This window comes from Furipterus horrens, unplaced genomic scaffold, assembly GCF_987537825.1.
Source record: "Furipterus horrens unplaced genomic scaffold, mFurHor1.1.pri manual_scaffold_2, whole genome shotgun sequence".
In the NCBI taxonomy this organism is placed as follows: Eukaryota; Metazoa; Chordata; class Mammalia; order Chiroptera; family Furipteridae; genus Furipterus; species Furipterus horrens.
In genome coordinates, this window is record NW_028327172.1 from 210,428,115 (window position 1) to 210,452,367 (window position 24,253).

General features: G+C 45.7%; 1 protein-coding gene and 1 pseudogene across 1 annotated transcript; one reads left to right on the plus strand and one right to left on the minus strand.

The window, feature by feature from the left end:
* Positions 1-1,002: 1,002 nt before the first annotated feature.
* BST1 (bone marrow stromal cell antigen 1) lies at positions 1,003-23,934 on the minus strand. Its single transcript, XM_090268209.1, is given in 10 exon segments — positions 1,003-1,236; positions 2,731-2,790; positions 5,829-5,915; positions 6,809-6,901; positions 7,229-7,305; positions 11,706-11,788; positions 15,836-15,971; positions 20,534-20,660; positions 23,755-23,847; positions 23,849-23,934. Coding segments are annotated over 10 exon segments (849 nt in total). The 3' UTR covers positions 1,003-1,229.
* Positions 9,165-10,042, plus strand: LOC150020339 (proteasome subunit alpha type-1 pseudogene; annotated as a pseudogene).
* Positions 23,935-24,253: the final 319 nt, after the last annotated feature.

Below are 24,253 nucleotides of genomic sequence, written 5' to 3' on the forward strand. Positions count from 1 at the left end.
AACTTTGCAGGCAAGAAGGGACTGGCAAGAAGTATTCAAGGCGATGAAAAGCAAGGACCTACAACCAAGATTACTCTATCCAGCAAAACTATCATTTAGAATGGAAGGGCAGAGAAAGTGCTTCCCAGACAAGGTTAAGCTAAAGGAGTTCATCATCACCAACCTATTCTTATATGAAATGTCAAAGGGACTTACTTAAGAAAAAGAAGATCAAAATTATGAACATTAAAATTTTTTAAAAATGGCAACAAACTCACAACTATTAACAACTGAATCTAAAAAATAAAAACAAAATTCAACTAAGCAAACCAGAATAGGAACAGAATCATAGGTACAGGGACCACTTGGAAGGTTATCAGCTGGGAGGGGGAAGGAGGAGAAACAGGGAAATGGTGCAGGGACTAAGAAGCATAATCGGTTGGTACAAAATAGGGGAAGTTAAGAATAACATAGGAAAGGGTGAAGCCAAAGGACTTACATGCACCACCCATGGACATGGACTAAGAGGGGTGGAGTTGCTGGAGGGAAGGGGGGTACTGGGCAGAGGGGAGCAAAGGGAAAAAATACTGGGACCACTGTAACAACATAACCAATAAAATGTACTTTAAACAAAAAAGGAAGGGAAGGGAAATCTTCCTGCCAACACAAATGGAAAAACTCACAAAGCACTATGTTTTACCCAGAAGATCACCTAAAATTAAGCACAGATGCAGGTGCAGGTACAGATTCAGACACAGGTAACACACATGTTCTGTGTTGGCCTCAGCCTCTCACTAACCAATGTTCTGGCTGGACCAGCCCTGGTGGTTCTTCTCTGATTGCAACATGACCTTCGGCAATAACCAGCAGGAAACTCTGGAAAAAAAAAATGTTGCTTTCTGAACCTGAAACTTACCCAGCACACCTGGGGCCACAACCTGGGTTGTGGGTTGTGAGTAGAGAGAAAATACACACAAGTGTGGAGTTCTGTTTTTGCAGGGGTCATGGTGAGTGGGGGCCTATTGTTTTGGGGGCTCATTCTTTATTGATGAATATGAAACATAAGAGCAGGAAGAGAAATACAGAACATTATAAGCTAGGGAAGAGGGAAAGCAAGTGTCCTGAATGCGTATACAGGAGGCTCAAAGAGAGGCTGGGTGCTGGCTCTTCAGTCCGGTGCCTGGCAACGTCGTTTCTGGGAGATAGCCGTGATGGATGAAGACGCCTCTTTGAAGCAGGTGACCCAGAGATCAAAGCCTAAGTCAGGCACATCCGGTACAAAAAAGAAAATAAAACAAACAAGTGTCAGGGCTCACACTACAACCCAGTGGTGGCAAAGGAGGGGAGAAAGAGGCACCCACCTTAACACCTTTGGCCGGAGTGTACGCGGGTGAGCCTTTTAGAAACATCCAAATTTAAACCACACACAGCCTTTGACCCAGCCCCCTGATGGCTGGTGATCTGCCCCGCACAAATGCTTACACAAGGCCTCATGTGAGATCTCATGGTGTGTAACCCAGGATTCTACCTCAGCATTGTCTCTAACAAAACCACCACAGCTACGACCTAAAACGAAGTCAGCCTACAACTGGAATGATTAATGGCGTGGTGGCCATTGTGGGAAATCCTCCGCAGCCCCTGAAAGACTGACTCAGGAAGCTGGAACAGAACTGAAAGGACACCCTTATATTGTTAAGGGAAACGACAGCTACAGCAGAACAGTATGTCCAGCATGATTGCTTTTTGTACAAAAACAAAGGCAAATAAATGAATGAAAATAAGATCAAAACAAAACCAAGCAAACATCTGCGTCTGGTAACACACCTGTATGTTGAGCATTGAGGACATATGGCAAGAGATGGACCAAAATGTTAAAAGAAATTACTTTGAGAAAATGGAGTAGGAGGAAAAGAAATCCTTTTATTCATTGTTGGTGACAGCTAAATATTGGAAACAATCTAACTGTCTGCTTACGGGTAATGGCTTAAATAAGTCATGATACCTGAACACAACAGAACACCACAGAGCTGTGAAAAAGAACGGGGCAGCTTCATCTATAGATACAGGAACAGCACCAAAACACACCGTTATGTGAAAAATCAAGTTGTAGAATCCTGTGCATACTATTATTTATATGCATAGTATAATATAAGAGAAATATGCTTCTGTGTGGTGCATGTGTGTGTTGTTACAGGCACAGACTATTCTAGAAGGATACACAAAAAACTAGCAATAGTAGGAAAATAATATTGAATGTAAATTGTAATTGAAATAAATTTCTTTTTAAAGAAATAGTGGTTGCCTCTGGGTAAGGAAATTGGGTGACCAGAAATAGAGGGAAAATGTTTTCCTCCTTCTCAATCATTTTATAGCTATGAATTTCATCCCATGCATATATATTACCTTTTAAAAATCATGTAATTTTAAAACATATTAGGATTAAGAAATGAATTTTAAAGGGTCCCCCTGCCACCCCATTCCTAACATTTCTGCTGCATCGGGGCAGGCTCAGCTCAGCATTCACGGCGGGGTTAGGCTCAGGCGGGCAGGTGTTTGGCCCAGGCGGGCAGGTGTCTGTCACACATGCACCAGCCCAGCAGCTCACACTGAGAGAAGTGCAGGGCAGATGTCAAACCTGACTCCGCAGCCAGGCACTTTGCAAAACTCATGTTGCAATGCACCAGTGTTCTATAAAGAGTAAGGACTGGTTATCTTGGGGAAGCATGGGGTTGGGTTAAGATATTTACTTACCCACTTAAGGCACAGGCAGGATGAGTGCTGTGGTCCACACACTTTAAGAGCTTCACTGGGCTACAGAACGAAAAAATAATAATATTTAAGGGATTGTTTAAATGGCTTTCATTAACTAAACATTTATGGTATTGGGGATACAAAGGCTCTGACCTCGAAGACCCCAGCTTTAAAAAAAAATATTAGCCAGCATTTATTAAATGCTCATTGTGCACCAAGGACTCCATATTTTATATAAATCATGCCCGCTCCTCACAACAACTACATGGAACAGGTGCTATTATCATCCCCACTTTATCGTTGAGAAGGCTGTCCACGGGACCTGTCCAAGTCCTCACAGCAGCGAGTTGTGCAGCGGGACTTGAACCTTGAAGGCTCATTTCTGTGTGGATGTCCTTTGGGCAGCAGTTGGACTTGAAGCACATGGTGATAGCTGATGCCCAGGCACAGCAAAGAAAGCTAAATTGCTCTGCACCGCGGAGGGGAAAGGTGTGGGGTCCCAGGGCGGCTGGCAGCGCAGGGAGAACAACAGAGAACAGAAGGGGTGAGAGTGGCGCCCTGGACTCCAGGCAGGGGGCAGGCTAAGAGAGTCCCCCTCATGGCAGGGCGACTGGAGGGGACTTTGGAAGAACAGGAAATACATTGTTCCCTCTATGACACGCTGTGTGACTCCTCCTGGGGACATGCCGAGTTCTCAGTGAAGCCTACACAACACAGTATTTCTTTACGAGAGTAGTTATTCTGTTATGTCCCCCGAAACTCACGGAGTTTAACTAAGAAGAAACCAACAAGAAAGCAGGACAGGGCATGAAAATATAGGACCTCACCAAAATTGGCAAGAAGCCATGTCACCTGAATTTGAGGGGCAGGACTTCTCCCTTCCATGGAGCTTGCTGTTTGATTTGTTAACTTCCGTCGCTTAAACCTTCTGTTACCTCTTCTGTGCTCCCTAGAGCGACACAGAGCCCTACCTTAACACGGAAAGAGCCCATGGGCAGCAAAGAAATGGAAGCTGGGGGAACTGAACCAAGCTTGCAAGGGAACATCCCCACGGCCAGCTTAGGGGGGAGGACACCTGAGGAAATAACAGCAGGCTGAGACCCCCAAGGACAGCTGTGAGCCAGGAAGGAGACGTGCGTGGACTCTGGCTGGGCCTCCCACTTGGACTAATGACTTATAAAAAGACAGCCTTCTAAGAGAAATTTCTGGACCAAAGCAAAGGGACCGCAAAGGGACCATAAATGTGACATCTTTAGCCACAATTTTCCCCATCCTTGTTTTAAAGTAAGAATTAACTTTTTGAAAATGTGCTAAGAGCTGGTGCATTAAGAAAGGAAAAGTCCTATAGTAGAGAGAAAAGAAGAACACACTTCAAGGTCACACCACATTGGGTGCAAAACTCAGGTCTGTCTGTCACTGAGTGGTGGTCTTGCGAAACTTAGCTGACTTCTCTGATCCATCCATTAAAAGAGCTATTTATATAAATCTTAAAAACAGACAGCATTAACCTATGATCTTACAAGTCTGGGGACTGGTCACTACTGTGGGCAGGGAGAGACAGAGAGGGGGGCAGAGGGGAGGCACGGGGTGGGGGCCGGTTTTGTTGTTACATGATCTAGGTGCTGGTTACATGTGTGTATTCCGAACCTGTTGAAAATTCATTCTACTGAGTACAGGTGGTTTGTGAATGAATTTTTCTGTACATAGGTTATTATTATGTTTTTAAAAAGGTATTAGCTCTCATTTGTCTTTAAAAGAGAGAGATAACGACATTTGACGTTTGAGCTTCCTGAAAGCATTAGCAATGATAATAGGTGAGTAAAATGTACAGCTACAAGCTAGGGAGAAAGGGAACAGCTTTGAGGGCTCCTTCTCTTGGGGAGACATGAGCTGGGGGAGACCCTCACATGCAGGGTGCTCTCCTCAGAGAGGAGGATTCTTCAGCCCCCAGGGCTTTGGGGAAGGCAGCGGGCAGCAGAGGCAGCCGGAAGGCCCCGGGCGCGCTGGCCAAGGCTGCGGATGTAACCGGCACCCGGCCATGCCCTCAAACGTCGGGAAAACCACAAAGTCCTTGAAGTGCTGGGCTCCGGGCTCTGAGGGACCACACAGGCTGGCAGAGCTGGCTGAGGAATTCCCAGTTGAGGGCAGGGCTTCCAACCGTCTCAGGCTTTGAGCCAAATGTGGCTACATTTCCAAGAATCAGGAATGCCCTCACATGGTATCTGATTTCAAGAGTATAAAGTTCGTGGCCCACAACGTGTTCATGGAACGGTAGCTGGTACCGTTTTCCTACTGGCCTGCAGTCAAGATGTAGCAACCTGTAAGTATCTTCAACTCCACCTCGGCGCCTGCCACGGGTGCAGGTCCCACGGGCAGCGTGGCCCCCAAAGACGCAGGCACCACGCCTTCTGCTCCCCACCGTGCCCTGAGCAAGTGAGGAGCAGACCAGACACGCACATAAAGGGCTGCTCTGCCTGACATGCATGCTAATTACAAAGGACTCTGGACAGACGTGGGTGGAGTCAGGCAGAACCCCAGCCAGAAGGCCCTCTCAGTCCCTAGACCCAGTGCCATTCAGGCTGGCCACACCCAGTGACCAGCAAGCTGCCTCTGAGAAAAGCTGAAATGCTGCCCAGTCCCTAAGCAGTGATGGAATTTGCTGGGGGTGACACCTGAGTAGTCCCCACTGCCATTGCACTTGGGGCTCCCTTGAGGACACACACACACACACACACACACACGCACGCACAACTTTCGGGTTCCTCTCTGTGTTCTTCTAATGAGGATTCTTGGTCAGGTTGCACCTGGGAATCAGGTCCCATGCCTGCCCTCTGCTAGGTTCTGGCCCACACCTCCACCCCAGCCCGCACACCCCTGCCGGTTCCTGAGCCCTCCCCAGGACCTGGCTTGGGGAATCTGTGTTCAGTCTCCCCTGATGGCCATCTTCCCTTCACACCCATAAACAAGCTCCGTCCACTACCCTGTCCCAGGAGGAATAGTCCCTCAGTCTTTAGAGCTGATTCCTGCAAAACTCTTTCAACACCCCCCTACCCTCCAAAATTACCAAAGATATGCACTGATTACAATATGCCACCTACAGGGAATCATTAATACAGCTGTGCTGAAAACCCATTTCCTTCAGTCTCTCCTCCAGGATTTTCACACTGCCTTCTCCACAGGATTCCCTAAAACATGAAAATACAAAATAAAATAAGAGGATGAAAGAATTTTTTGCTAGATTAATTAAAATGTATTTTGATCATGTGCTCCCAGTGTAGACTCCTCTCTAGAGAAATACAGAGGTACCTCGGTACTCATCATTAATTCATCCCGGAACTTGTGACAAGCGTTGAAACCAATGAGTACTGAGCAAGCAGTGAGAGATGAAGCATTTTCTCCTGCAGGTGGTGTCGTGATTCATACAAGTTCTAGCAAGTGCGATGAGTCCCAAGCAGGCACCGAGGGCTGAAACATTGTTTTCTCATCAGAATGGAATGAGTACAGGGTTGGATGAGCTCTGAAGCCAACCAGTATCAAGGTATGACTGTACTTGGGAAAGTCTCTGGACCCAAAGTGTTGTTTGCAATAAAGCTGTGACACCCAAAGGGGCTAGTCTGAGCATCCAGCACCTAGTCCAAAGTTTGCAGGTCAAGCCATAGCACGTCCCATGGTCCCGCCCACCAACACACCTCTGTGACATGCCTCCGCCCGGCACAATGCCATCTACCAAACTGTTCAACTGGCAGTGTATTATGTTATGCTTTAAATGGCAATAAGAACATGCAAATCAAAAATACTAGAAAATGCAACTAAACAAAAGGGAAAAACCCAAATATCACATTACTAGGGATAACTGCTGCTAACATTTTGATGGGTAAAGAAGGTTTTCTCTCTGGGCTCAGGACTGGCGAGTGGCATTTCCAGAAAGTCAAGAATTTTGCTTTTCTCTGCCCACCACACTAGAAACAGAGAAGACTACTGTTTCTGCAAAAATGAGAATGTGAAACAGACTCGATCATATCACATCCAAGAAATGCGTGTTTGCGCGATTATCCTCATGAAAAGCACCATAACTTACAGGTTGGGTCCCCCAATTTCATGCATAACCCAGATTTCAATTCATGTGATTTCATCCTTCTGGAAGTAGGGAACTTCAAAATCTGCAAAAAACCTGAAAAGCAGGAAGATACTCCTTCAAGTACTAAAGCAATATGATACTTTCCCCATTCCCTTGTTAGTTGATTTACACATTACTTTTGTTTTTAAGCTTTTGGGAGTCACTTTTCAGCTTTAATTTTTAGTTTACTTATTTCATTCAGGCTTTCCTCATCTGTTAATGATGTATAAACATAGTTCTCATGTCCAGACCTTTCATTGTTTTGCTCCGCCTGAGCAAAGCATGAGATTGGGGATCCAGACCATTCTCTTAAGCCTCCATTCAAAGCAACCATATGATCATTCAGCATCACTGCCGTACTGGTTGGTGCTGTATTCTCACCCTTTTACGGGATAGGCCCCCGCGGGCTCCGAACCATTCAGCATGACGTGGATCACACCAGAACTATCCTTTGCATACTGCAAGACAAAACAAATACTTTGAGTAAATTGACATCTTTTTTCAGCTATAAAGTGGCCCATTTTTAAAATGTTTTTATTTATTTCCTTTCAGAGAAAAAGAGAGAGAAAGAGATTTGTTGTTCCACTTCTTCATGCATTTATTGGTTAATTCTTGTATGTACCTTGACTGGGGATCCAACCTGCAACCTTGGTGTATCGGGACAATGTTCTAACCAACTGAGCTACCCAGTGACCAATTTTTTTAGGCTGACGAATCTCAATACTTGCAAGGGTGTGATAACTTTGATATTTCATACAGCTAGAGAGGATGAAACTGGCATATCTTGGAAAGCAAACTGCTTTGACGTGTCAAAGACTCACAGACTCAGTAATTCCATGCCTGGGAATCTACCCTAAAAAATAATGGGAAACAGTATCAGATTCCAGCATCGCATTGGCTGGAATGGACTACATTACGCTGTCATCACAAACAACCTCTCAGGCACAGTGGCCTTAAACAGCAGAGATTAACTTCTTGCTCACACTACGTGTTCATCACAGGGCCCTTGGAGTTTTGTCCCCCATGTCATCCCTCTGGGACCCAAGCTGATGAAGTCTCTGCATCTGCGATGTCACTGGTTATCAGGAAGGAAGATGGGGAAAGCAGCAAATCACAGAGCAGTTCTTAAAGGCTTTCTTCCACCTGGAAGTCACAGAGTCACTCCTACACACACCTTATTGGCCTATGCGGGTCACATGTAAGCAACTTCAAGAGGTGGAGAAGCACAGACCACATGCTTAGAAGATGAGCCAGCATGCTTGGTTGATGAACGCACAATACAGTCTACAGGTGAGGTGTTATAGAATTGTGCACCTGAAGCCTGTATAATTTTGTGACCCAGCGTCACCCCAATAAAAAAACATCTGGTGAAAAGCACCGTCTGATGTACAAAGATGTGCGCGAAGACGTATATTACAGCACTGCTTGTAACCTATCTAAAAAAAATCAAGAAAATAGCAAGTAAATTATGGTACTCATAGATCTGAAATATTATCCAGCCATTAACAAAAGCTTAGCTCTGGCTGGTGTGGCTCAGTGGGTTGAACGCCAGCCTGTGAATCAAAGGATGACCAGTTCGATTCCCAGTCAGGGCACATGCCTCGGTTGTGGGCCAGGTCCCCAGCTGGGGGGCATGTGAGAGGCAACCACACATTGATGTTTCTTTCCCTCTCTTTTTCCTTCCCTTTCCCTCTCTCTAAAAATAAACAAATATTTTTAGAAATAAAAAATAATTAAAAAATTAAAAATTAAATACAAATCTAAAAAGATTTGCTATATCATAAGAAGTGCTTATATTCAAAGCAAAATGCAAGATCGATGGATGGAGCATAAGCTGTACTATGTGAAGAATAAATGCTCAGAAGTCTGGGATTACTAGTCAACCCCCTAAAATTCCCAAGAGGGAGAGGTCCAGAGAAGTTCCCCAGTCTCCAGTGCGGACCACTGCTGGAGCATATCATTTCCATGACGAACTGTCTAGACTAGGGCAGATGCGGGGGTGGGGCAGGGCGTTATGCAGCACGAGCAATACATGGCCGGGCGTATTCCCCGGCACGGAGACGGCCCACGGAGCTGCAGGCTGCAGCGAAGCAGCATCCCTCGTGCCATACATGTCTCAGACTGCTTCCCAACAGTACTAACCATCACGGTGAAATCCCAAAATATCAAGGCCACTGTGCTGAAGGGGTTGCCTTTAAGTTGTAAGCATATGGATGATTAATTGTATTTATATTTTTGATCATGAGCAGTTATTAAACTGATGACCACAAAAACATGTTTTATAAAAGAAAGGATACAGATACGATGAGGCAGTACGATGACGTGGTTTAAAATGTGGCCTCTGGCTCCTCCACTTATTAGCTCTGTTAATACGTGTGGTTATATGCAAGAGGTGACAGCCAGGTCCAATGAGGGAAGCCTGTTTTCCAGCCAGTGTAACAACGATGTCACTGTTTGGAGTCCTCGGGGCGGGACACATCAAGTGGAATATGCGGCAGAAGCTGTCAGTGAAGGTTCCGCCACAGATGGTCTAAAACCAAAACCCCAGGCAGTGTGGGTTGCATGGGCGAGAGCACACTCAGAGCCTGCAGCTCATCAGAAAACTATTCTGCACATTGACAACCATATTGGTATCTTCATTGCAGCATTTACTGCTGATGCTAGACTGTTATGTAATTTTATGTGCCGGGAGTGTTCGGGATCCAGATTTGCAGTTGACAGTCCTCTTCCTCTGTTTTGTCTTGTAGCTCCAGTTGAAGGCAAGACCCAGATACCCATGCAAAGATATGGCCAAAGACCATGTGGCGCTGGGCTGTTTATTGCCGGTTATGATGATACCGGTCCTCATATTTTCCAAACCTGTCCATTGACGGCAGAGCCTTGTCCACAGGAGCCCATTCTCAGTTAGCTGCTACTGATTTGGACAGACATGTGTCTGAGTTTATGACGTGCAATCTGAACAAAGTGGTTCGGCGTGTTCTGCACGCGTTAGGAGAGACACTTCCTGCAGAACAGGACCTCACTACAAAGAACGTCTTCATTGGACTTGTCGGGAAAGACTTGGAAGGCCTTGAAGAAAGGCCACAGAGACAGGTGCGGTCTGTGCGACCTGCCGAACCTGCAGAAGAGGCTGAGGAGCCAATGGAGCATCCAGTGAGAATCCCCCCAACCCCGTGTGTATTATCAGGTATGTAAGAATGCAGGAACACGTCCTGATGACAATAACCCATCCTTGGAACCAAAAGTTGCAGTGGTGGAATGGTACGGTTTAGGAATGAGTCCGGATGGGAGCTTTCTCCAAGCAACTTCACTAAACCATAGAAGGGGATGCGTTTTTCTTTGAGAGGGTCCATAGAACCATTTTCTAGAAAGTATAGTTATCTGTGCTAATGTTTTTAATATGAAGAACAGAGTGTCCTTGTGTGTCTTTGTGAAATAAAATAGTTTCATCACAATAAAAAGTGTGGTTATGTTTCTGGTCCTCCCTGTGCCCTGCTTTCCTCTCTGTAAAACAAGGGTAGTAAGATTCCCTACCTCATAGGGCCGTTGTAAAGATCAAATCATTCTAAATAATAGAATTAAAATGTACTGAATACGCCTCTGCTATGACTCAGACCCTCTCCTCAACACTTTACTACCTTCCTCATGCTTAGACTATCCAGCACGTTCTAAGGGCTCATAAATGTGGGCACAGTGATAGGGTTCCCACCACAGAACTGGCGGAAGAATAAGGCAGTGGTTTGGAGTACACACTTTGAAGTCGGGCAGATCTGCCCGGTAGAATATACGGTTCAATTACATGTAATGCTGATATCACCGCTGAGTTGCCATAATGATCGGCACCCGGTGATGACGCAACTATAGTTTCCCTGACCTCAGTGAGGGGCTCTGGCAGCCCACTGTCAACTGCCTAGAGCCTGCACTCAAAGTGGAGCACTTGAGTGCAAATTCAGAGCACCCACCAGAGCTGGCAGGAGACCACCGAATACACCGAACGCATTTGTCCAGAGCAGACTCTCTGCGTAGGGCTCTCAGCTGCAGCCATGGTGGAGGATTTGACCAAAGTTCCTCTCACCCTGATTAACAATAAACCTGATGGACACCGGGGGATGCAGAGCAGGAAGTGGGACCAAAAGAGACACAGCTAGCCCTGGAAGAGGGTTTGCAACAATCGGTGGAAGGACCCTGAAGTCCATGGGCCACCTGGTCGATATTGGGAACACTTAATAGTAGACAGCTCTTTGTCAAGCACCAAGATGAAGACTTACCCCCTTTATTTCTAATATTTGTCCTAACCTGGTGACAGAAAATGCGAGCTGTACTCACTGGCATTTAATAGCTACTTGTAACTATCATCAACTCTGGTGACAACATTCTCTGAGGAACAGATTTACCTTAAAGGGGCCATTTCTATGTCTGTCTCCAGTATGTCTTCAGTCCCTCTCACCGTTTCTCCCACTGACATCAATCTTGTAGATATCTCTGACTCCCACACCTAGTTGTCAGGTGGCCCAGAGCTTCCCAGAAAGCAGGGCTACCCCATTTTACATAGCAATCAAAATCACATTGATTTGAAATACTAACAACAAGCATGACATAAGAGTAATAACAGCTACTTAACATCCTCATCTATGGCTAACACTCACCAAGCATTTTCTCTGTGCCAGGTGCTACATTAAGCTCCTGAAATCCACGCAACGTCATGGCACAGAGAGAATGAATCAGAAGGCCGCAAAGGTGAGAAGTGAGGCTCTGAGAAGTTAAGTAGTGACCCGATGGTCCTGCCTCTGAACCCCTCTGTCGCGTGTCCACAGGTCCCACCTGTGCTCAGCCACCCAGCTGTCCACCCCACGATTACCTGCATGGAAGCTCTTTTCCAGAAAGAATCCACAGCATTGTTTTCACAGTCTTCAGCTGTCGGGCAGGATTGGTAATCGAGTCCTGGAGGGAAGCGGACAAACACGTTTCACTTCGAGGATTATATTGGGGAGAACTAATTTAAAATATTCGCTAGCACTACAAACTATATTTAGCCTGTGTTCTGCACAGTGTGCTCAGGTTGAGTGGTCACAGTTCTGCCCACCCAATGAGCAAGGAGCCTGGTGAGTGACCACCCAACCCATGATATGGGGACATCTGTCATCTTGCGCGGCACAAATGTAAGGACGGCAGAGAACTAAGCAGGTGGCTAATGAGTGAACCAGGCTCACCACAACATGTGAGCTGGGTGGTTTCTCTACTGAAATGCTAGTAAAGGGATTTAAAAAACAAAAACACAGAAACTTAGCTTTATTGGAAGAAGTGCTTTCTCCAATTAGAGCTGGTCTTGGAATTATTTAAATATTGACATAAGAAAAATTAAAAGTGATAGTCCTTAGCTAGAAAATAGGCATTTTATAACATTTAAAATATAAATATGACAGCCATGGCTGATGTGGCTCAGTGGACTGAATGCTGGCCTGTGAACCAAAAGGTTGCTGGTTTGATTCCCAGTCAGGGCACAGGCCTGGGCTGCGGGCCAGGTCCTCAGTTGGGGGCGTGTGAGAGGCAACCACACACTGATGTTTCTCTCCCTTTCTTTCTCCCTCCTTTCCCCTCTCTCTAAAAATAAATAAATAAAATCTTTTTTGACTAAAAATATATAAGTGTTCAAATGTATTACATTTCATTAATTTTAAGGACATAATTCAACAGATATATATGGTAGTTGTTCACTATTCACTCTGGTAAAGAAAGGAACATGCTAATTGACAGGTTGTTCCAGGGAGAACCAAGCGAGGAAAACATGTACCTGAGGGCAAGTGATGTGTTTCAGGGTGGTGCAAATGTGGCCACCTGTCGTGTTTCTCAGGAGCAGTTTTAAGGAGCTGCAAGGCTCATTGCATACTCAAGAGAGCATCACTACTTTACATTGCTTAAGAGAGCGGTAATTACTTCTTTGAATCACGCACTCTAGACTTGAAAATAGTTCACATTATCAACTCTGCAGGCCAATGTCCCAATTTCTCAAAGATCTATGAGTCTCAGAGAGGTTCCCTGCATGGTAGATGACCCAGAGGACCAGAACCTAACTCTCAAGTTTCCCACAGCTCCTCCTTCCGTTTCTGACAGCCATGGCTTCAGGTGGTATTTATCCCAAGAATAATTTCTGTATGTCCCTATTTTATATTTTCTTGCTCTTAGATTATGCACAGCTGGTGACCATTATTAATGATCATTTACCTAGCTGAAGAATTCTCTTTGTTAAAAATATTTCATTCTCACCAGTAATATATCTAAATTACAAAAATAGAAACCATAGTAAATATGGATAAGAAAAAAAATGTATGACCTCAAATTCCCAGAAAGAACCACAGTTAACTCTTCCGGTTTGCTATCTTCCTGACTTTTTCCATGTGTATATTTTCATCTATGTCTGTATGTATGTTTTTTTTATTTGAACTAACTTGGTTTTTCAATTAAAAATATTGCTATGTCACAGACATGAGAGGTCAGCAGATACAAAGTCTGATCATCATTGCTTATGGCTCCACAGGACCCACGTTATGAACATACCGTTATTTTGCTGGTCCTAAACTCTGCACTCCACTTCCTTTTTTAACAGAGACCCCTGGTAGGATGGCATAGACAGGATCAGAGAGGGGGGACACTTTCTCTGAGCTGTTTTACTCATAACCCTTCTGACAGCAATCACTTCTCCAGGTCTCCAGACAAGGTGTCCTGCAATCCAATTCCGACACTAACTACGGACTTAGCGTGGACATCCACAGGTTAAGGGCTCGGTCCCCCAAGATCGTCCTCACTTCAGATACCAGCTGCAAGTTGACACCTTCTAACCAACTGGCTATCCATTCGGGGGGTATCCACAGCCCCCTCCTCGGGTTCCATAATTTGGTAGAACAGCTCACAGAACTCTGTTAGACACCTTATCTATGATTACTGGCTTACTATAAAGAATACAACTCAGGAACAGCCAAATGGAAGGATCACATAGACAAGGCATGGCGGGTGGGGCATGGAGCTTCTATGACCAATCTGGGCGCGTTACCATCCCAGCATCTCCTCCTGTTCACCAATCAGAATCTCTCCAAACCCCTCATTTTGGGTTTTTATGGAGCTTTCCCATAGGCATGATTGAATAAATCACTGGCTATCGGTGACTAACTCAACCTCCAGCCCCTCTCCCGTTCCCAGAGGACAGATGGTGGAGCTGAAAGTTACAACACTTTAACTGTGCCTTGGCCTTTCTGGTGACCAGCTCCCACCACCTGAAACGACCAAGGGGCCCCCAACCACCAGTCATCTCATAGTCATACAGAAAGCACTTCGTCACTTCTCAGATCCTAAAGTTTTTAGGAGCTATGTGCTGGGAACTGGGGGACAAAGACCAACATTTATTTGTATTATAGCCTACCCTGCCACCCTTTGGACTCTTTCTGTCGCATGCCTCTGCTATATCCCCCACCCTCTGCATGTTAATCAAACCGAGGCCTCCGGGTCACTGGTCACTCCCCGGCCCATTGGAAGAACAGCCACGTCCATTTGACCTGTGCCCTGCAGAGGGTCCCCTCTCACAGTGAAAGCCAGAGACACGGCAGATTCCAGCGCCATCTGGGCCTGCTTTGGTCCTCTAGCCTCACAGCCTACTTTTCTCTTTACGTACTGACCTCTCTGCTGTTGCTTAAATACGCCAGGCACACTCCCAGCTCAGGGCCTTTGCACCTGCTGTTTCCTGTCGGGAAATGCTCTTTTGCTCCGAGATCAGCTTCTCAGTGAAGCTTTCCCTGGGCCTGTGTGATCGTTGCGACACCTCCTCTCCCCTCTTCCCCAGCCCAGCACTCCCAATCCTTCTTGTTTGTTTGTTTCTGTAGGCCTTATAGTCTTATGGAAGACTATATCATTTATTTCTCTATTGTCTTATCTGCCCCCTATCCTAAGTGTAAGGATGGGGATTACTTTCCTGCTTTATTCTGTGCTGTGTTCCCAGTGCCTAGAAGAGGAGGGTCTGGCGCATAGCAGGCATGCCATAAATTTTGTTGGATGGATGAATGGAGGAGAAGAAACAGAACTGATCTGGGGGTAACATTTAAACTTGACTCTCATACACACGGAGGAAGAATCTCCAGCCTTTAAGAAGGGAACACCGCCCCCACCCCACCGCCCCCCACCTCCTTTCCCTGCTGGTCTTGATCCTGCTCATCCTTCAAGACTGATCCAGGGCAAAGAGCCTCCAGGAAGCTTCTTGGATGGCCTGGTCCAGGCTGATGTCTCACTCTGCTCCTCATTAGCCCCCAGTCCTTCCTGCATCAGGTCTCTCACAAGGCTGCCAGCTCCCTGAGGGTGGGGACGCTGTATTGCCAGCTCCTAGCGTGGGACTTGGACGAATGAGGAGAGTTGTCACTAAGTCCGTCAGGGCAGTCCTTGTGACATTCACCTTCACTGTGATTTTAATCTCAAAATATCTGCTGGAGGCCTGGAGAGGCACTTGAGTGCCCAGGTTTCAGATCTGCCAGAAGAGAGCTGGACCCTGCCTTCTCCTTCTTCAAGTGATTCATCGTTCCTAAGCCTCGGCTTCCCCCTCAAGAAAATGAGGATAGTGAGGTTGAGGGGTGCAGGCTTGAGAGCATGTGCCCTCCAGTCAGACTGTCCCATTCTGCTGCTTACTGACTGTGCGCCCCTGAGCAAGTTTCTTCGCTTTGCTCTGCCTCGGTTTTCCTGTTTGTCAAAGTAGGAATTAGGATCAGATCCTCCCCATAGGGCTGTCTCAGGGATTAAATCACGTCACATACGCAAAGTGCTTAGACCAGACCTAACAAAGGATAAGTACCATCTGTTATTGTTATAATTGTCATTACTACCACCTACTTGAGAACATTGGGGAGGGGCACGTCAAATGAGGTAAATGCCTGTGGACACATGTAGAGCACATGGCAAGTGCACAGTAAACAAGAACTCTTATTTTTCCTGTGAGCCGTGCAGGAGTCTTACCGGAGGCGTTTTCCTGTCGGCACCAGCTCAGGAGATCTCTGACCCTGCCGTACAGAACGTGGCTCAGAGGCATAAAGCGGCGGGGGTTCTCTGCATAGCTGGTGACAAGGAACTGGTTATTCTCCCAGAACAGGGACTAAGGAAACGCAAACACAACATGAAAATGTAAAATAAAATAAAAGCAAATTTTTTTCAGGCAACCCATTGCTCTGTCAGCTCTGACTTGCCTCTCAGCAAATGCACTTTTCCTTCCTGGGTCTTAATTTACCGGTTTCGGGAAGCGCTAGGGCCTCCTTCCCCTTTAGTCCAAGGGTATCGTGAAAAATGTTAGTGAGCTATTTCCCCAGTAATACCATATAGTGTGTGTGCCCACGTGTATGTATGAAGATCCCTGGAGTTAAAAGATCAAGGGATTGGGTTTGTGATACACTAGATACGTGATCTTGACCAAAGCATGTAATCTCTATTGCCTCAGTTTCCACATCTGGAAAATGGGGGGCATGAGCTCTTCCTCTTCTTCTACTACTGTGTTTAGGATGGTGTGAAGTCACAAAAGCACTTCCTAAAGTATAAGGTGCCTTACAACTCTATTACTTCTATATTATACTTTATAGTGCCCTGTAGCTGAGCCCCTTGTGATTTTAACGCCCCTGGTATTTTTGGCAACTAGAATTAATTGATTTAACCCTTGGTTACACCTGTGTTCATTTGTTAATGGCTCTTCTGTTCTCACAAATGTAGTTGTAAGTTGTTGAGGTGCCTGCCATCTCCTTGTCAAGCAGGAGGGGATAACTTCAGGGAGGTGAGAAGTCACAAGTGTGTCTTGTAGAAGAAAAGAATGTCTCCAAAGGGGCTGTGGCCAGTTGCTGCCACCCAGAAGTCTGGCTGCACAGAATGTTATCTGTGACAAAAGAAACACAGCCTTCTCTCTCAGTTCCCTGGAACTACACCTCCCCTAACCCCTAGCTGCATAAAAACTCCAGACTGTGCTTTGGGGGAGAGCTGTATTTGAGAGATTTTACTCTCCCAGGCGCTCTGGCCAAATCAAATAAGCTTTTCTCTACGTCTAAGCACCAGTACCTTGATGTTTGGGCTAGTAGCTCAGTGGGTACATAACCTGAATTTTTGAAGGTGATTCAGCAAATATTCCCACTATAAAGTTATAGTATTTTTACACAGCCATTTGACTTCAGGATACATTCTGAAGAAACCCCAAAACACCAATTCAAAAAGACATATGCTCCCTTATATTCACTGAAGCATTATTTACAATAGCCAAAATGTGGAAGCAACTCAGTGCTCATCAATAGATGAATGGATGATCAGTGATACACACCAATGAAATATTCCTTGGCCATTAAAAAGATGAAATCTTACCATTTCAGACAACATAGATGGACCGACAAGGTATTATGCTAAGGAAAATAAGTTAGAGAAAGACAAACACCATGTGGTTTTACTAATGTGTGGAATCTAAAGGATAATATACGTGAGCAAACAAATCAGAAACAGACTCATAGAAACAGAGGACAAACTGTTGGTTGCCAGATGGGAGGATGTTGGGGAATTGGGCAAAAAAGGTGAAGGGATTAAGAAGCACAAGTTGGGAGGCTTCCAGTCAAGATGTAAACATAGGTAAACATGCCTCACCTCCTTTCACAACTACAGAAAAAATTACAGCTAGACAACAAAACAAATGTCACCCAGAACCATCGGGAAACTGAGCCTTGGTTAATGTGGCTCAGTGGATTGAGCACTGGCCTGTGAACTAGAGGGTTGCTGGTTCAATTCCCAATCAGGGCACATGCCTGGGTTGTGGGCTAGGTCCCCAGTTAGGGGAGTGTGAGAGGCAACCACACATTGGTATTTCTCTCTCTCTTTCCCTCTCTTACCCTCTCTCTAAAAATAAGTTAATTTTTTTTTTTAAAGAAAGAAAGAAAACTGAGCTGTATGGAAGTCTGACAAGCAAGGACTTAAGAAAGCCACATTCATCTAGACTGATAGGAGGGGCAGAGACACAGAAACAAGAGGCAAGGCAGTGAAACAGGCAATCCCACATTCACGTGTGGTGGGTAAAAATCGGGAGGGATACCTCGGGAGTGAGCAATCCCAGCCCGAGGCCAGACCACACAGCCAAGGTTCCAGTGCCAGGAAGATAAATCCCCACAACTCTGGCTACAAAAAACAGTGGAAGCTGGGTGGTGGAAGAAACTGCCAGATTTTTAGGAGATTCCTCTTAAAGGGCCTACACAGACTTAGGACTTACACAGACACATACTCTCTGGATTCAGCACCAGGGCCAACAGCTGGCAGGGCACCAGTCACATACAGGGAGAAACTGAAGTGACTGGAAAATGGGAGAATGCTGGGAGACACCTCTTTTTAGGCAAACCTCCAGAAGCCAGTAGGTAGAATTGTCCCCTCTTGGAGCCCTCCCCCAGTATAGAGCCACAACGTGCTGAAGCAGGTTTCCCCACTCTGGTGATTACCTAAGGCTCTGCCCCACATAAGAGGCCATGCTACTAAGACAGGAGTCAAAGCAGCTCTACCTAATACACAGAAACAAATACAGAGAACCTGCCAAATTGAGGAGACAAAAATATGGCCCAAATAAAAGAAGAGAACAAAACCCTAGGAAAAGAACTAAATGAAATGGAGATAAGCAACCTATCAGAGTTCAAAACTCTGGTGATCAGAATGCTCAACAAAATCACTGAGTACTGCCGCAGCATAAAAAAGACCCAAGCAGAAATGATGGTTGTATTAAGTGACGTAAAAAAAATCTAAGGGAACCAACAGTGGAGAGGATGAAGCCAAGAATCAAATCAACAATTTGGAAGATAAGAAAGAAAAAAGCATTCAATCAGAATAACAAGAAGAAAAAAGAATTCAGAAAAACAAAATAAAAAAACCAACAAGGATATATCAGGACCCCCTGGGACATCTCTAAATGTACCAATATCTGAATCATAGGGATGCTAGAAGGAGAAGAGGAAGAACTAGAAATTGAAAACTTACTTAAAAAATAACAAAAGAAAACTTTCCTAATTTGGTGAAGGAAATAGACATACAAGTCCAGGAAGCACAGAGAGTCCCAAACAAGCTAGATCCAAAGAGGACCACACCAAGACACATCATGATTAAAATCCCAAAGGTTAAAGATAAAGAGAATCTTAAAAGCAGCAAGATAAAAGCAGAGGGTTACCTACAAAGAGTTCTCATAAGACTATCAGCTGATTTCTCAAAAGAAACTTTGAAGGCAAGAAGGGACTGGCAAGAAGTATTCAAAGTGACGAAAAGCAAGGACCTACAACCAAGATTACTCTATCCAGCAAGGCTATCATTTAGAATGGAAGAGAAGGTAAAGTGTTACCCAGACAAGGCAAAGCTAAAGGAGTTCATTATCACCAAGCCATTATTACATGAAATGATAAAGGGGCTTATTTAAGGAAAAGAAGAAGATCAAAACTATGAACAATAAAATGGCAACAAACTCACAACTATCAACAACTGAATAAAAAAAAACAAAAACATGAACAAATTAAGCAAACAACCAGAACAGGAACTATGTATGTTTCCAGGTGGGTACTGAAAATATTGAGGGATCCCTTTAGAAAGTACATGATTGTCTAACCACTATACTGTACATCTGAAACTAACATAAAATAATATGTCAACTGTAATTGAAAAGTAAACTTTTAAAATTAGAAAAATAAAGTTACACTGTTTCACATAGAAATAATGCAAATATCAATACGCTGCTTGCTCATTTCATCAGATCCTCTGTAGTCCAATAAGTCACTGCCTGGACTGAGCCCCCTGAGGGCAGGGCCTGTTTTGATCCCTGGTGCACCCTCAACCCCTAGCACAGTGCCCAGCACATGGAAGCAGCTCAGCAGGAACATCAACCAGGGCTCCAATCACTGCAAAAGGACAACAAAGTTTGTAGCTCCCCTTTTACTGTCAGGGAAGTGTCAAGGTTCAAAATATGCTTAAAAACCATGTTTTCAGTCTATTGTATCTCTGAACCTCCTGGCTCCATGTACCTGTTTTTACAAAGAAAAAACAAATCAGTGTTAAGTTTTGTTCATTTGTAAACATCAATGTTATCTGATTTTACAATGAAAAATCAAGTTAGGAATTATTATATCAGAGAAAGAAAAATGACCTTTAATGTTCTTTAAACTCAAGGTATTGTTCTACAAAAACATTGTATGCAGATTTTCCCATTTGTTTCCATGATATTAGACCTTAGAGTGTAGACAGGATAGAGCAATGTGGTTTTCTTAAACTGGAACTGAATGGATATAACCTGAAAGGCCATTAGAGGAAAAGTTGGTTTTCTGGGAGGCTACTTGATGTGAATTAGCCAAGGATCAGGCACATAGGGTCGTTTAGGACAGAAGTTATTCATAATCGGCCCCGGCTGGAGGTCCAGTGGGAAAGTATGGCGATGTCCCGATGTCCCTCTGACTCATGCACTGACTTGTTGACTTAGGAATTTTTCTTCTGCCCAGCTAGGCAGGAGGTGCAGGATCGCTGGTGAAGATAAAGCCACCTTCTCACCACCAGCCTCCACAGGTGCAAATGTGTGAGTTTGTGGTTCAGTGTTTCAGTGACCCTGTACGTCTCTGGAGACAGCTAATCTCCCACCTCCATAAAGACAGACAGCCACGTTGGATGGGGCCTCAGACTTACCTTGTCTCTGGGAATAGAGTGCCTGGAGAGGTTGATAAAAAGGTCGTAGTCAGAGGGAAACACCGAACAGGGGTCCTTGTCCAGCACCCCTTGAAAGGCTTCCAAGATGGCTGTGCAGTTCCTGTCCCTGTGCGAAAGCACAAGTTTATTAAACACACACACACACACACACACACACACACACACACAGTAATGTGACACATTGCCATTTCTCTCAATGTATTGTACACCAAGAGCTATGCAAGCCATTTGGTCTTATATCAACTCTGCCCAGCTAAGCACACAAAAAAGATGGGAAATTGTCATGGCTTGTGCCTTAATGCCAATTCAGAAGAAGAAAATAAATAACTTAGGGGATGGATTGGGAAATCTGACAGTGGAAGTGTCTCTCAGGAGATTCCACACACATTTTTCAAAGCTGAGGAATACAGTCTCGGCCCAGGCTCACAGAAAAGGCACTGAGCTAGAAGGTGACAATTCCAATAAACCATTCAGGGTCCCAGCTCCCTCAGCTAGACAATGAGGCCTGTTGTGCGGTTGGGGCCAGGTGAGGTCAGGCCAAAGTGCGGGACCTTGTCAAGTCAGAAGTGAGCAGCAGCTGCTGAGGACGTCTGCTGCTTTGCCTAGTCCGTTCCAGCTTTCCAAACACAGTTCCCATTGCATTTGTAACTTTCCTTCTCCTGTTGGGTGGTGAGCAACGAGGGTGTTCCTCATAGTATTTTCTGGGCTTTTTTTTGGGGGGGGTAGGGGGTTGCCTGAAATGCGTCTCTTCAAAAACAACTGGTACATCAAAGAACTAATGTAAATGACCCGTGGACATGGACGGCAGGGTGGGGATTGACTGGGGGCGGGGGGGGGCGCAAAGCAGGGGAGAGCCATGGGGGAAAAATGGGGCAACTGGAACAGAACAACAATTTTAAAAAATGGAAAAAAATTAATAATACAGTTACCATATGACCCAACAACCCCTCTTCTGAGTACCTACCCAAATGTTTTTAAGCACTTATTTGCAAAGATATATGCACGCCTACGTCATTGCAGCATTATTCACTGTGGCCACGCAATGGAAATGACCGGAATGCCCTTCACTGGAGGGCTGGATAAAGAAGCTGTGGTGCATACATACAACGGGATACTACTCAGCCATAAAAAAAGATGAAATCCTGCCATTTGTGACACGTGGATGGACCTTGAGGGTACAACACTACGTAAAATGTCAGTTAGAAAAAGTCAAGAACCATAGGACTTCACTCCTACGTGGAATATAAAACTGAAAGCAACAAATGAATAAACGAGACAAACAAACAAAAACTCACAGACACAGACAACAGTCTGGTGGTGACCAGAGGGAAGGGGCGGCGGGGTAGTAAAGGGCAAAGGGGCCAAATGCATGGTGACAGAAAATTTGACTTTGAACGGTGAGCGCACAATGCCATACACAGAAGATGGATCATAGAACTGTACACCTGGCAAAAAAGGAAGAAGACTTATACACTTGAAATCTATTTAATTTTATTAACCAATGTCGCCTCAATAAATTTCATTTAAAAAGGCATTCGTTGGAAGTCCCCTTGCCTCTCCTTTGTTCCTGTGCACAACGTTCCATCCCCCAGCCCCACTCGCTAGCACTAACTAAAAGTGGTTTAGTTTTGCTTTCTTGGATATCTTTTATTACTTATGCAAATGGAAGCAAATACAATTTCATATTCTTATTCTCCTTCTGATTCAAATACAATATGGGATGTAAACTATTGTGTGTTTTCCTATTTCACTTAAAAATATATCCTGGAGACCCTGCCATGACAGTCGTACCTAGAAACTTCCTCATTTTGCCATACACTCCTCCCTTGTAGAAGTGAAAAACAGTTTATGTGCCATTCTTCCATCGATGGTGCCTAGGTTGCTTGTACACCTTTGCTAGTAAAAACAATAACCAGCGCAGATGACACTTTGCGCAGGCGAAGTCACTGGATCAGAGCCATTGATTAAGAGTTGCCATGGTGTCTTCTACTGGAGTAATAGATTTGTACTCCCACCAACACTTTACTGAATGCTTCCCTAAAAGCTCTTCAGAGGAGTGTTTTGTAAATTTTTGAACTTTTGCCCAATAGGTGAGAAATGTTCTTTCTCTGTTGTTGATGTGCATCAGCTCTCTTTAAATACATTTTAATGATTGGGGGAAATTTTTTTTTTAATAAAAAAAATGTTGTTGTTGTTGGCAGCCGTCCGTCTCGAGAGACGATGGCGTAGCTTCTTGAGAGTCTATCTGCACCGCCGAGAATGGCTGTGCAGTCCGACTCGGGAGTGACAATCCCTGCCGCACTTGTCACAGGTGAAGGCAGATGGCTGTTGTTGCTGCTGTTGACGCTGCTTCCGCCTCGATCTTTTCTGGACCGCCTCCTCGTTGCGCGCAGCCTCTGCGCGTGACGTACCTTGCCTGACTGCGAGCCTCCAGGCTAGGTGGTCGTCTGCTTGAACTTCCCATGTCAATCAATAAAAAAAATAAAACAACTGGTACAAGAAAGCGATTTTATGAAAACAGGAAAGAATAGGTCCAAAGACGGGACAAAAATCAGAAAGAAGCACAGTGCTAGCAAAAGAGTCTCAAACTTTAGCCTGGGCTGGTGTGGCTCAGTGGATTGAGCACCGGCCTGCAAACCAAAGGGTCGCTGGTTTGACTCCCAGTCGGGGCACATGCCTGGGCTGTGGGCCAGGTCCCCAGTTGGGGGCACGTGAGAGACAAACCACACAGTGATGCTTCTCTCCCTTTCTTTCTCCCTCCCTTCCCCTCTAAAAATAAAGAAATAAAATCTTAAAAAGTCCTCTGGATTAGACATCGGTGACTTCTTGGGTCTTGTTTCTGGGTCTGGCATCCAAACTCAACTCTCCCTAATCCTCGCCTCTGGACAGACCTGCCCCTCCCGCCCAACACACACACACCCTCCTTCATCTATAGAAACACACACAACCACACCCCTCACCTTCGGCCCCCACGCACTGACCCCAGCACCTCCAGACTCCCAGCGCCCCTGACCGCAGCACTCCCTCTCTCCCCCCACACTGCGCCCCCTTCTTATCAGGCCCCCTTACTGCCTCTACGCCCCGACCTTTAAGACCCCATTGCTACCTCCCTTCCCTTACCTCCCCCCACGCACGTGTGTCCCCTCCCCGCTCCCAGTTCTCTCCCCCGCTGCGCCCCGACGCCTGCCTGCAGAGCTCACCGCAGCTGGGGATTCAGCAGCGCGAGGTACTCGGCGCAGCGGCCCAGGAAGACGCCCTGCAGGTGCTGGGTGGCACCCTCCCCGCCCCACCGCTCCCGGGGAGCCGGCCGCCAGCAGCAGCGGCAGCGGCAGCAGCGCGGGGAGCGACATCCAGGACAGGGCGCGCCCCCGGACAGCCATCGCGGGCGCTGGGCTCGCTTCCTCTTGCCGCGCGAAGGTTTCCTACCGCACCCAAGAGCACCCCCGCTGACCTGCGCCCCAGGGACACGACTTGTGTTTCCTAATGGCTGTCTAGGCATTTCGGTTTGCCCGCCCTGTTCGCACCAAGAATCTGGACGTTTAGATAAGGACTTGAGTTTAGGATTCCCACCATTAAGTTCCCACTTTGCTTTTTGGGGACACCATTTAAAATATCCACCACGAGTTAAGCCCTTGAAAAGCTAGGGGCCTCGGCCCCAAGTACGGGATAAGGTGCCTGTCACTCCGCCCTCTGACTCTT